At 48.6% G+C, this 12,361-nt stretch overlaps 5 protein-coding genes and 1 non-coding gene across 6 annotated transcripts; 4 read left to right on the forward strand and 2 right to left on the reverse strand.

Annotated features, from left to right (window-relative positions):
- Positions 1–89: 89 nt before the first annotated feature.
- On the forward strand, positions 90–1,927 carry M431DRAFT_552971 (hypothetical protein; the record flags this gene model as incomplete). The annotated part of the gene is made up of 6 exons (XM_024921375.1): positions 90–203; positions 261–499; positions 554–643; positions 702–985; positions 1,047–1,546; positions 1,625–1,927. 6 exons carry the CDS (start codon positions 90–92, stop codon positions 1,925–1,927), a joined length of 1,530 nt encoding a protein of 509 aa, XP_024775777.1.
- Positions 1,928–2,009: 82 nt separating this feature from the next.
- M431DRAFT_494534 (hypothetical protein) lies at positions 2,010–3,677 on the reverse strand (the record flags this gene model as incomplete). Its single annotated transcript, XM_024917260.1, has 4 exons — positions 2,010–2,069; positions 2,187–2,846; positions 2,902–3,546; positions 3,621–3,677. 4 exons carry the CDS (start codon positions 3,675–3,677, stop codon positions 2,010–2,012), a joined length of 1,422 nt encoding a protein of 473 aa, XP_024775778.1.
- A 597-nt stretch (positions 3,678–4,274) lies between these two features.
- On the forward strand, positions 4,275–4,997 carry M431DRAFT_519656 (hypothetical protein; the record flags this gene model as incomplete). The annotated part of the gene is made up of 1 exon (XM_024920395.1): positions 4,275–4,997. One exon carries the CDS (start codon positions 4,275–4,277, stop codon positions 4,914–4,916), a length of 642 nt encoding a protein of 213 aa, XP_024775779.1. The 3' UTR covers positions 4,917–4,997.
- Positions 4,998–5,450: 453 nt separating this feature from the next.
- Positions 5,451–5,539, forward strand: M431DRAFT_t79. The gene has a single exon. It is a non-coding gene; the product is annotated as a tRNA-Pro (tRNA).
- Positions 5,540–5,874: 335 nt separating this feature from the next.
- On the reverse strand, positions 5,875–8,114 carry M431DRAFT_114756 (hypothetical protein). The gene is made up of 4 exons (XM_024911913.1): positions 7,635–8,114; positions 7,497–7,554; positions 6,301–7,421; positions 5,875–6,246 (listed from the first exon to the last, which is right to left on the reverse strand). Exons 1-4 carry the CDS (start codon positions 7,941–7,943, stop codon positions 5,986–5,988), a joined length of 1,749 nt encoding a protein of 582 aa, XP_024775780.1. The 5' UTR covers positions 7,944–8,114; the 3' UTR covers positions 5,875–5,985.
- Positions 8,115–12,045: 3,931 nt separating this feature from the next.
- Positions 12,046–12,346, forward strand: M431DRAFT_507760 (hypothetical protein). The gene is made up of 2 exons (XM_024919012.1): positions 12,046–12,259; positions 12,319–12,346. Exon 1 carries the CDS (start codon positions 12,082–12,084, stop codon positions 12,247–12,249), a length of 168 nt encoding a protein of 55 aa, XP_024775781.1. The 5' UTR covers positions 12,046–12,081; the 3' UTR covers positions 12,250–12,259; positions 12,319–12,346.
- The last annotated feature ends 15 nt before the right edge of the window (positions 12,347–12,361 follow it).

Genomic DNA, 12,361 nt, shown 5'->3' on the forward strand with positions numbered 1-12,361 from the left:
CAAGCAACTACACAGAACAACCATTGTCTCTCTTCATATTCTCATCTCATCAATAAACTCCTGAGCTATATCACAGGAAACCCGCTGATATGAAGGCCACTCTCATCCTAGGCATAATTGTGTCCCAGCTATCTTTTGGAAAAGGCGAATGCCTCCCACAAGTGGATTTGGGTTATGAGATCCATGAGGCACTCAAACATAACGTACGGCCCTCTCGTCTCTTTCTACAACAGAGAAGCAGCCCTACTAACTTTTCATAGGAAACAACCGATCTGTACACCTTTAGCAACATTCGCTATGCCCAGCCTCCTGTCGGTGACCTGCGCTTCTCTGCTCCAAAGCCACCAACAGGCCGAAACTATGTGGTGCAAAAGGGCAATGGGTCAATAATGATGTGCCCTCAGGGGTCGCCAGGTTGGGGCAGTGCGAATTCGGATTTCGGTCATGCGTTTATAAATGGGAACCTGTCTGATTACAATTACACGGCGGAGCATGCAGCGTAGGAGTTGATCACAAAGAAGAATGCTCAGACTGTCTTGGAGCTCCCCCAGAGAGAAGATTGCCTGTTTCTCGACGTTGTTGTTCCTCGTGCTGTGTTTGAGCGCCGAAACTCGAAGGCTAAGAAAGCCCCTGTATTGGTCTGGTTCGTCTCACTTAGAGAAAAAGAAGATTTTATGCCATTTAACTGACATCTCGGATAGGATGCATGGAGGCGGCTACATATTTGGCTACAAGAATGATGTCGATGATGCCACTGACCCGGCTGGTCTTATCAATGCAAGCCGAAGCGATGGCTCAGGCGGCTTCATCTATGTATCTTTAAACTATCGGCTTGGGGCTTTTGGTTGGCTAGCTGGGCCGTCTCTTGAAGCTGCAAATGGCACCGCAAATGCCGGCCTCCATGACCAACATCTTGCTCTCCAGTGGGTGCAGAAGAACATTCATCTCTTTGGAGGAGATCCGAAGAAGGTGACTCTTAGCGGCCGTATGTACCAACCTTTAATTTGATGTCCAGACAACCTCAAACTAACTTGTATACTCTTCAGTTTCAGCCGGTGGTGGCAGTACAGTTCATCATATCACAGCATACGGTGGTAAGAAAGGACCACCTCCCTTTGCCAGGGCCTTTATCAACTCTCTTGGGTACTTTCCCATTGGCTCCAACTTCCAAGCCGAAAACATCACGCAATACTTCCTCAAGTTTCTCAATGCGAGCACAATCGAACAAGCTCGTAAGCTCCCAGCCAGAGCTTTGATGGAGGCAAACGTTGCGCACACATCCAGCGTTGAGACCAACTTTATCTACGGACCCGCGGTTGATGGAGACTTTGTGCCTGCTTTGCCAGGCTTATTGCTCCTTTCTGGAAATTTTCACAAAAATGTCGATTTACTGCTCAGCCATACACGATATGAAGGCGGCGAGTATTCACAGCCTTTTGTGCAGACCGATGATGACTTCAAATCCTTGCTTCATCAGCTCTACCCAGGGATCGTGGATGAAGTTGCCGATTATATCATCAAAGATCTCTATCCTGGGAAAGGTGCAGTGCGGACCATTGATTTTATGGGCGATAGTATATTTGCATGCAACACGAACTGACTTGCCAGGGCGTTTGCCAACCAGACATACAACATGCAATTCAACATCAGCCCCCCTTTCCATGCGTACGACGAATCGTACATCTGGAAGGGATACGGGAGAAATAATTTCGGAGCTCCTGTAATTGAGTCACTGGCAACGACATGGCAAGGATATATCACCAACTTTATCAAGACTGGCAATCCGAATGGCCGTGGCCTGCCGCCATTCCCTCAGCAGGGACAGAATGCGAGTGCCAATATCTTGACCCCAGAAGGTATCATCACTGGACAAGATTCCACCGTCGGACATAGATGTGAGTGGCTACAGAAGGGCCTTTTTGTTTGAGACAAGAGCGTGTGGGATGTGAGGTCGGCGAGGAGCAGTGATAATTGAACGAATATTTATCATGGTCGTGTTATTATCAATCTTAACCAAGCAGTAGGTTCCGTGAGATGCGCTGTACCAAACATGTAGCGGCTACATCTATCTAGTGTTGCATGAATAATATGAGTTTCATCTACATCACACAGCAAGGCGCTGTCGAATTCCTCCCTGAAAGCTCCTTTCCAGCATCAATGAGTAGTATCTCGTGGTGCACTGGTACCTGCGTCTGCTTTCTTCTCTGCCTCAAGCTTTCAAACTTGGCTCTTAGCCAGATTGCAATGTCAAACCAATTCGCATCAGGAAAATCTGTTTCGTAATCCCTGACGATGCGTTCAATTTCTGCTTCCGCTCCTGCACCGTCTGCCGCAGCCCAGGCAGTGCATAGACTAAGTGGAATAAGTATCGCGCCCAAGGGCCTATAACTCGATGCTCTTGTAGCAATCTTGGCAACCTCTGAAATGAGAAAGGCAGACTCTATCTTGAGAAGTTCATTGCCTGGTTCGAATATCCGCAGGATGGTGCCGAGGAGGAGTCCGATGGAGACTAGAACGGATGCCACACCTTGGATACGCACATATGCTCTAAACGAGGAGATATCAGTTTTAGGCGTTATTGATTCGGCCATGGCTGTAACATAGGCACAGAGGCTCTTGGATTCGCTGAAGGCCACATGATAGCTGCTTCTTAGGTCATGCAAGTGAAGTTCCGGTTCCTGGAAATAGCCTGGTATTTTGACCATGTGTTCCACTGTGATTGTTTGAGTACCGATACCTCTGTGGTCATCGACTCCCCAGGGCTTCTCGGGTCCGTAGTATGTCTTCTTCAGGTCAACAAGCCAGGGGCTCAATTTTATACTTGGGTTGGCGATGCTCTCAAATATCTGCAAGAAGAAATGGTTAGTATCTTCCATTTCCGCGGATGGACGAATGACATACTACGACCATGCACACTGTTACCAGAATCTGACGCTCAAATTCGCCTCGCCAGTCCTTGTCGGATACTTTGTTTAGAAGGTGCATGATACCGTTTATATGATTGACATTTTGGCCTGGTGATTCGGAAAGCCATCCTTGACAGAGAAGTATCAAGTATATGGCACACAGCGAGTCTACTATTTGATGCTTATCTTCTACCAATGACCCCCGGAGAGTTTGCAAAGCATTGCCGAATTGTGATAGGTTTTCTACAGGCTGTGGCTGTTTAGACTGTACCGCGGAGAGGGTACTCGCGAATGTTTTTGCTGATGCATCAAGCAAATTGCTTGTACCCATGCGCCTGGGTATTTCATTCAGAAAGACGGTCCAACCGGTGACATCGTACCGAGGATCATCAACCTCCAGGACTGACACAAAGGCCCCTGTTGCTAAAGTCATGGCATTACTGGGAGGTGATGATGGATGGCCGAAGGGTATGACTGAAGAGCTACCAATTTCCTGATCATGATCTTCGGAGCCGGTAATTGGCCTCTTTGATCTACTTGATGCGGTTTGGACCTTGAACATGAACCGGCGCTGACCCGCACCAACACAAGGGATTTGAAGGCGTGCACAGCGAGAGCACGCTGGTTTCAATGCATCGCACTGATATATGCGCTTTAGTTAATGATCTTTAGATGTAATTGGTCTCCTCTTGACAATTGTGTCAAACTACGAACCTTCTTCTTTTGCTCTCGGCAGGCATCACAGCCACGGCTTGATGGGGTCCCAGCCATATCCTTGAGAGGGAGGACAAGCGCGCGATTCTACCAAAGAGGGGCTTTGGCGATGAGGATGATGATGTAAAATTACTGGCTCTATTTTCCATAATGGGACCAATTGAAGGATTTGTGACAGAGCAGATGTATGGCGAAGCATGGCACTAATAGAACCCAATGTAGACGATTTAATGCATGGGATAACGTAGAACCTGTACGATTACTTGAGTTGCGAAGGATTCGACATGATTATTCCCTGCTCTGGGATTGATTGGATGACATGAACAGGAATAACTTGTTGCGGCTTTGTTGGAGATTGGCCACAGCGCATGGTATTTCCTCTTGGGGAAATCGTGTGAAGATCTCAAAGAAGGATGGTGACGACACAACCTTGACAGCCATGAATGCAATAAGCATAGACTAGCTGTAACTAAAGCGATTTGGAGGATCAAAAAGGTTATAAATGATATATGCGAATAACCTGAGGGCGATTTGGTTCCCTCTTTCGCCCCCGGATAATTAAAACGTGCAACACTGCCAACATTGACGATTGCCAACACTCTCCCTCTTCACTTACATGTAATTAATTCTTGATTATCAAGTAACACATACACAATGACGAGTTTCTTCTCACGACATTTCTCTAAAGCTTCTAGCGACGCCAATTCTTCTTATCTCGAAACCAACACCAGAGCCTACGACTACACCAGCGCATCTCCAACTCTCTGTATCAGCACATCCACGACAAATCCCGGCCTTTTGGTTGTGCAATATGACGGCGCTCCACAGAATACACCACCGTTATATTCCATTGCCCCCCACGCCATGTCGCCAGGCATGCTCATCGTCTACCGCGGCCTTCCCGATCCCACCGGCCAGATGGGTCCCATTGGCCACATCACATGCAGCTCGGAGACTTCAGCCGAGCTAAACATGCGCGGCTGTGCCATGAAGCTCAAGATGAGCCAGCTATCGGGCGACTTTTCCGTTACCGGCACGCCGATGGGCAAGCTGAAGTGGAAGTCTAGCCAGCTCACGGGGGGCTCGACTCTCACGCTGTGCGACAGCAACGGCAAGAAGCTGGCCAAGACGAAGACGAAGAAGGCCGGGTTTGGCGATCAGAAGATTGAGATGCTAGTCCCGTATGATGAGATGGTGGTTGAGATTGCCGTGGTGACGGCGTATCAGGCCAAGGCGGTTGCGGAGCGAGCTATTAACAGCGTCGTGGAGGTTATGCAAGCCGTTTCTGGGTCTTAGACAGGCCATGTGTCATGTACCTTGTCAAAATTTAGCGTTTTCTTAGTATGAAATTGATCCTGGCAGCCAAGAATAATTTTCTTCAAACCGTTGAATTTGACAGGTTGGGTCGCCCACAGTAGAAAGAGTCTCAATAATCACAAACTCAAACTGCTACGTTGTGTCTCATTTACACCACTTTGATGCCCCGTTTACAAATTTATAGATTTCATTTTTTTCCATCATCGTCTTTAAGAGTACTATACTAATCAACGTCCTTCTCAATTTTATTTTTTCTTCTCTCCTTCTCTTTCTGTCAGCTTCATCCACATAACGGAGCACAATACGGAGCTCTCCGTGATGCAAATGCTCCGGTCTCCACCCCGGTCTCCTCCGATACCGCTTCAAATTCCGCTACAATTTTCTTTCTTCGAACCCTGGCATCCACCGAGTCCACAATCTAAAATTCACGATCCACAGACAGCCCACAATGGACAATTTCGATGCCTTGATGGACAAATTACGAGCCGGCCTCTTCAACAACAAATCATCATCGGTCTGGTGGTCTAGTGGTATGATTCTCGCTTAGGGAAAACCCAAAGTTGTTCTGCGAGAGGTCCCGGGTTCAATCCCCGGCCAGACCCGTTCTTCGGAGCTTCGGCTTAGGAACTTTCCTTTTTTGGACTTTTTGCTTGTGACTTTGGGTTATGAGAACCAATTTTTGGTGTTTGTCCTTTGTGTCTGTCTTTCATACTCGATCGTTTGATGGAATACGTGTAACAAGTCTACAGGAGTGACCATGTCTACAAGAACTTTTCCATTCTGAACCCAATGCTTGGTCGCTATTCCTAGGAGATGACCTGACTCGCGGGCGGTGGGGAGTTGGCGGATGTTAGACTATGGACATCACTTATCACTTGAGGCTAATAGTCAGAGACCCAGTATGGTGATTGATTACATGAAAGACGACGAGTAAACGACGGATGCCAAAGTTGATAATATTATATGTACTTCAAACATTAAATTAATTGCATTGATTCTTAAACTGACAACTTCATGCCGACTCTCCATTGTCCGGCACGGCATTCGACTACTGGAACAGCTTATAATAGACACGCTTCCAAGCAGGCAGAGACGCTACCCACTCCTTGTATGCGCGGATCTCATCCCAGTTCAACTCGCGGCGGCCAGTGTCAACATCGATTTGCGATACCTTTAGCCAACCAGTGCGCTTCCAGATATATCCAGCAACCCAGAAGGCAACAACGATGGGGAAGGCGAGGTAGGATTGGAAGAAACCCTCGGCATCGTTGAGCTCGGATGTGCCCGGGGGTGCGATGGCTGTGAAGAACTGAAGTCTGTTAGTATCAAAGTAGACTCTGCACACGTCGATAATTGAACTTACTTGAGCAGCAAAGCAAATGAAGCAGATGAACAATCCGATCCATGATCCCACAACGCCAAAGATTGCCTTGAAGGGAATCTCATCCAGGGTATGTCCGTGGTAAGCCCATGCCGCACGGAAGCGGATATGGGCAATGCAAATGGCAGCCCAGGCGAAGAGAACCGCAAGTCCAGAGAGGGCCTGCAGCCAGTTGAAAACAGTAGGTCCTGAGGCACTGAGGTTGATGTAGGCGAGAGGTCCTGTGAGAAGCATGACAATTGTGGAAGGGAGACATCGTCCGGAGCGATCAATGTAGGTGAACCACTTGGGAGCATATCCCTGCTGCGCCATAGCAGTCAGCGTACGGGAGCCGCCGTAAACACTGGAAACACCAATGGAGATGACGGAGATGAGGATAACGGCGTTCATGAAGTGGTCGAAGCCGCGGAGACCAGCATAGAGGCCGACGAGGACGAAAGGTGACGCCTTGACGTCGGTATAGGCCGCGCTAGACAGGAGTCTCTTGTCGTCTGAGGGAATCAAAAGGCCAACAAAGAAGAGGCCAAGCACATAGAAGAGGGTGATTCGCCAAAACACTTGCTTGATGGAGCTAGGTAGTGACTTGACTGGGTTACGACTCTCGGCCGCTGCAAGGCCAACGAGTTCAGTTCCAGTGAAGGAGAAGGCAGCGGTAACGAAGACGGAACAGAAGCCTCGGAAGCCGTTGCGGAATGCACCAGGGTTATGCCAATAATGAGCTCCTATGTATTCGGAGTATCTTCCACTCGAAGGCCCACCGCCGAGCACAAGCACAAAGCAGATGATCATGAACACGAGTGTTGCCGCCAGCTTGATGACCGAAGACCAGAATTCTTCCTCGGCATAACCAATGCTTCCGAAGATGTTGATGAGGATAATGGCGACCCAGAAGATGGTGATCCAGACGCCGACGCTTATATCCTGGTTCCAGTATTGTATGACGAGGGAGCAGACTGTTAATTCGAGTGGTAAGACGACAAACCAGAGGAAGAAATAATTCCATCCGACTGCAAAGCCAAACGAGGGGTCGATGAAACGAGTTGCGTATGTGTAGAAACCACCGGAAACTGGGTACATGATGGCAAGTTCACCAAGAGCAAAGACTGTGGCGAATTGTGAGTAAATGTGTATAAATCGAAAGGTATTTTGGGATGGGTATTGATCGTGCGTGGACTTACCGACGTTGAAGACCATGAAACCGACGACGAGGAAGCAAATAAGAACCGAGGCGGGACCCTATACGGCGAAACGAATGTCAGCATCTATCGAATAACCATTTCTGTTTTTCTTTCTTTTTTTTTTCAATTCTCACTTACACCTTTGGCCAAAGCACCACCAGAACCAACGAAAAAACCAGCACCAATAGAGCCTCCGATAGCAATCATCTGTAAGTGACGCGTCTTCATCGCTCGGTCCAGTTCCACCAGTCCCAATCCATAGTGCTTCTTCTGGAATGACTTGGCATTCAAGCCGTTCCTCGTCCAGAAGTCCTCCTCATCGTATGAATTTGTGAAAGCAGCGTCTGATTGCTGCACCACAGCAGTGTCCTGCACGGCCTTTCCCGCGTTGCCCTTCTCCTCTGCTCCCACGGACGGTGAGTCGCCCGAACTAGCCCGCTGGGACATTTTGGGGCTGTTTCGTTGCTCTTTTTGGAGATTTTCCAGAAATTGGGGTATTCACACACAAAAAAAGTCCGTAGCGCGCGGGCTGGTGCCGGCACTTGGAGATCTTGGGCGCAGAATACAGCCTGCCCGAGTCTTCGGGTATCTAATGCAGGGCGGAGGCTAGAATATTTCCAGAAGCCTTCAAAAAAGCACGTCACACGGAACAAGGCAGCAAGGGGAGGGCCGGGAGGGCTCAACACTTTTATATTTTTTTCAACCCCCTTCCTCTTGGTGATACTGACACTAACACGCCCAATGCTACACACAGCTTGCAGGGCCAACAACAAAGCTGAACGGGAGAAACCAGGAAGCGGGAACCCTGAGTCAGTGGACAGAGCCATCAGAGCTTCCGATAGCCGGGACCGGAGAGGCAAGTCAAGGCCAGTTGTATGATCTGATTCCATTTCGAGAGCCCTTGCGCAGGCTAACGGGGCAGAGCACGGAGCGGTTCTCCTCGTAACATACAAAAGCAGTAACATGGTCTGCGCCTAGCTCCATACACCAAGGGCAAGTATTCCGACGCAGAGAAGGATTCTCGTAGCCCGTAGCTCAGCAGAACCGTTCGAGCCCGCCACTCAGAAAGGCTCGTGGGTCGCCAAGGGAAGCGGCGCCATCGCAGGGACCCAGCTTGACATGTTAATCCCGGCAGATGGATAGGGCGCGAACGACAGGAACCCACTTGTGATGAGACGGCTGGCCAGTCCGCGAGGCTGCTGTTAGGTAATTGTCATGCTAGGGCAGGATGCTGAGATGTGGTTTCACGAGAAGACTCCAGCCGCTTGTTCGTCAGAAACTGCATTTGTATTGGCGGCATTGGTGGTGGCACAGAGTCTTGGTGGGTTGTGATTTGAGTTGCTCTCCACTTAGTTTGGTGGATGACTCCAAGTTTTACAAACATGCTTTTTTTCACAGAGGCTTGGAAAACTCATCAGATGCTTGCTCGTGGGGGCAAATTCGGGGAACTCCAGATTTGAAAGAAAAGAAAACGTAACAGACTTTGGGGAAACGGGCTGTGATCTCTTGGCAAGTTGATACCCCGGATCTCCTGGTTGAGTTTGAGAAACCGTCTCGAAGATGGACAGGTTGGTGTTCGAGCTCTATGGAAGTACTTGAACTTATCCATCATAGACTCGGACATTTGAGCGTTATACATCCCGAGTGAGAAACGTGCGTGATTAGCAATACGAACAAAGGCAAGATAGGCAAATCAGCTGCTGCATGCAGCAAACCCATCCCTCCCATCAACCCATGCCCACACCAACCGTTTCACAGCCCAAGAGCCAAGCAAAAAGAGGGCGCAATTAGAGTTGTTCCTCCGCCCTCGCTAGAAGCCCAAGAGAAAACTCAGCCCTTGTCCACTAAAAAGCCCTGGCCCGCGAGTCATGTCTTCGAGAAGCCCCCAAACATGGCCCGCTTCCCCGACCTGCCCCAGACCCCGCGACGGTTGCCGGTCTCTTATGTCTTCTCCTCCCACCCCCAAAGATTGCCGATGCTTGCCTTTTCCCGAACCCGGTTTGATTCCGCCAGCACCAGAATCGTTCTGGTAGTGCTCACTTGGCTTCTAGAACTTCGCAAACCGTCGGGTGGTTGGTCTTATCAGCGGCTGATTAACGATGAGGCGGCGCCACGTTTGGGTGCCCTGAGAGGTGATTGGCCTGGGTGCCTTGATGCTGGCTCTCCGACGGGATGGATGGCCTCATATCGACAGATTAAGGCTGTAGCTGACTTGTCGAGCTTAGGGCGTGATATTGACAGACAGCAGTGGCTTTATCTCTCTAATATTAGCTTGATAGTTGGCTATCTCGATGTTGAACGACTCTTGTGTTGACTCTCAGGAGATTGTCTCGTGTTGGAAGGTATCAGATCATTTCAGTTACTATGAGAGCATTGTGGGCAATGTCATCCGGCAAATAGGAAAAGAGAAACAGTGAAGATGGCACAGTTAAAGGTAGACATGTCATGCTTACGCTGGAAAACGAACGCAGCCATCCATTGTACAATTGAGGCTATTCAGGTGCGTATACCTCATGACTTATCTCGGAGTAACGATCAAGAAGTTACTACCACATTCTCCGAGAGAAACTATGAAGTTAGAGACAAAGTGATTGGCCAAAGATCCATTTGCTTATCTCACTTGTAAAACATGGAGCCATCTTCAAGGCCAGCCCCGGTTCCAATAGCGCCTCTGCCGTGATCAACACTCTTGCTACACTTGCTCAAAATAAGCGCTGAAAACGCCAAAGACGCCCTCCCCATAGCATACCATTCGTTGGCTTCGGGTAAACATTCCTGAAATCTCAAGAACTCTTATCAAGCCATTCCATCGTAGTCTCACCGCTGGCGCTGCGTGTGGAACTGGGGACAAGGCGGATATGCAGTGCCACCTCCGCATCTTCAGCCCGATATCACAGGCATTTGCCTCGGGTATTTCGGTTAACTTCGTATTTCAAACAATGGCATTCACCTTGTGATACCATTTCAAGCCTCGCCGTTATGGAGCTGAACGACATGCTGCTGCTAGCACTGATTGAGGACATCCGTAGCGAAGTAACCCAAGAGTCTTGGCCACCTAATTTGCAATCTAGAAGTTCTCCATAGGACAAAGGGGTCAATCGTCAACGGCTAGCCACCTGCCACCTGCATAAGCCTAGGATATACGTGTGGGGGGATCTCTCATCATGCATTGCAAGTCGTATGTCTGCCAAGGGCGTCGTAGCACGAGCAATTTCAGCTACCCTGCTTGCACCCAGCTCAAGAAAACTTGCGCAGTCTTCAACAGCTCAACTTTCTAAAACCACGACATGATCAATCTTCAACCCAGAAAATAGTCTGATGGTTTCCCTTCTTCCCTATTCGTAACCGAAAATCGTGCATTCTCTCTTTCTGTTTGATGATTCGATTGCCCATTTAGGAAGACCGGAGCCGATGCGAACTTCTCGGCCGCTTATACAGAGACTTCAGCTCCGGAAATGCTTGAGAGGGAGTGAATTGGAATGGATCCAAAGTTTCGTTGAGTTTCTACATCACACGGCAAATGCGAGTAATAACGTCCTTAAAGATGGTCATTTGCTTGAGAGGGAGTGGAGGGGATTGAAGTTGTGCAATGCAAGCAACAGCTGCGAACAAGGTCATCACCACTCTTAGTTCAACAATGTCATCTCAAGAGTAGAATACTAGCATCACATTTACATCGACATTGTTATCGTACTTGCACCGTGACGGAGCCAAATCGAAGTGAAGGCAATGCAATTGTGCATTCTGTGGGCAGCCTAGCAGGCAGATATGGCGTCCTCGCCGCCACTGGGTAAGATACTGAGCCAACCTTTATTCCATACGATAAAAGACTACAAACTAAGATTTCGTGTCATCGTTAGATATAACCTTGGCAAATTCTAGGCTTCATCAAAGCCGCAATACGTAAAAGATCGCCCCTCATCATCCAACTGAAACCCTTGGTCGTCACGCACTCCAATGGTGTCCTGGTCCATGCCGCCGCCTAGGCTGCCCGTCAAGCTTCTGCCCCTATCACTGGGCATCTCTTCGATTGCCAAGATGTGAGCATGATTGAACAGGCATTCGAGCTGCCGTCCGACTCCATTATGGTGGCTGTACCGCATCCTTCTAGGAAGACAAAATTTGCCAAGACGAAGGAGCAGGTTGTCTACTGCCAAGCCCACAACAAAGTGGCGACAACAGAACGCTCGGACTATTGAGAGAGCAACGCGTGTTCTCTGCCAGTATAAACATGATCCGTTTTGGCGAAGGACGGTTACCAATGAAGCGCGGCGACTCGTGGAAGGGAAGTTGACCTGTTCCTTTGGAATCATCACGAAATGTCTCGAGGATTTCGGAGGCGGGAAACACCATGGATTTGGGAACTTGATTCTCTCCCCTTTTCTTTTCCTTTAACACGGGCAATATCACTCACAAGTGATCATTTTTTAATCACAATACTTATAGGCTTCACAGAGACCAACGTCGATAACATCTCAGAGGAACGTAATTACCTTTAACCTTTCCAACATCATCCCATCCTCGTACGACTTGTTAGACAAGCTAAAATTGAGCTACTCATTCTACAATACATAATGACGGCCGTATGCACAAGGTCAACATCGATAAGAATGTACTAATAGGCCACTACAAGCTAATAGAGCAGAAAGTCAACAACATTCTGTATACGCAAGCCGTAGATGAGGTGATTGAACAGGCAACAGTAGCAATGGCGAGGTATATAGAGGTTGGACGCTCGGCTGACAAGACGTAGAAGCTCTCGACTATGAAATTTGTTAGTAATGGCTACTTTTTTTCTATGTGTTTTGTGGCACTGTCCAACTTTATCTTCATTGTATCATGAAAGCCAAATCCTCCTATGCATG

Source organism: Trichoderma harzianum (assembly GCF_003025095.1).
Source record: "Trichoderma harzianum CBS 226.95 unplaced genomic scaffold M431scaffold_5, whole genome shotgun sequence".
Lineage (NCBI taxonomy): Eukaryota > Fungi > Ascomycota > Sordariomycetes > Hypocreales > Hypocreaceae > Trichoderma > Trichoderma harzianum.

Coding starts and splice junctions, on each gene's coding strand:
- M431DRAFT_114756 (XM_024911913.1), bottom strand. CDS start 7,943: ATGTCCCAGCGGGCTAGTTCGGGCGACTCACCGTCCGTGGGAGCAGAG. Junction 7,555..7,634: donor GTGGTGCTTTGGCCAAAGGT/GTAAGTGAGAAT, acceptor TTCGCCGTATAG/GGTCCCGCCTCGGTTCTTAT. Junction 6,247..6,300: donor TCATTTGCTTTGCTGCTCAA/GTAAGTTCAATT, acceptor AACAGACTTCAG/TTCTTCACAGCCATCGCACC.
- M431DRAFT_507760 (XM_024919012.1), top strand. CDS start 12,082: ATGCACAAGGTCAACATCGATAAGAATGTACTAATAGGCCACTACAAG.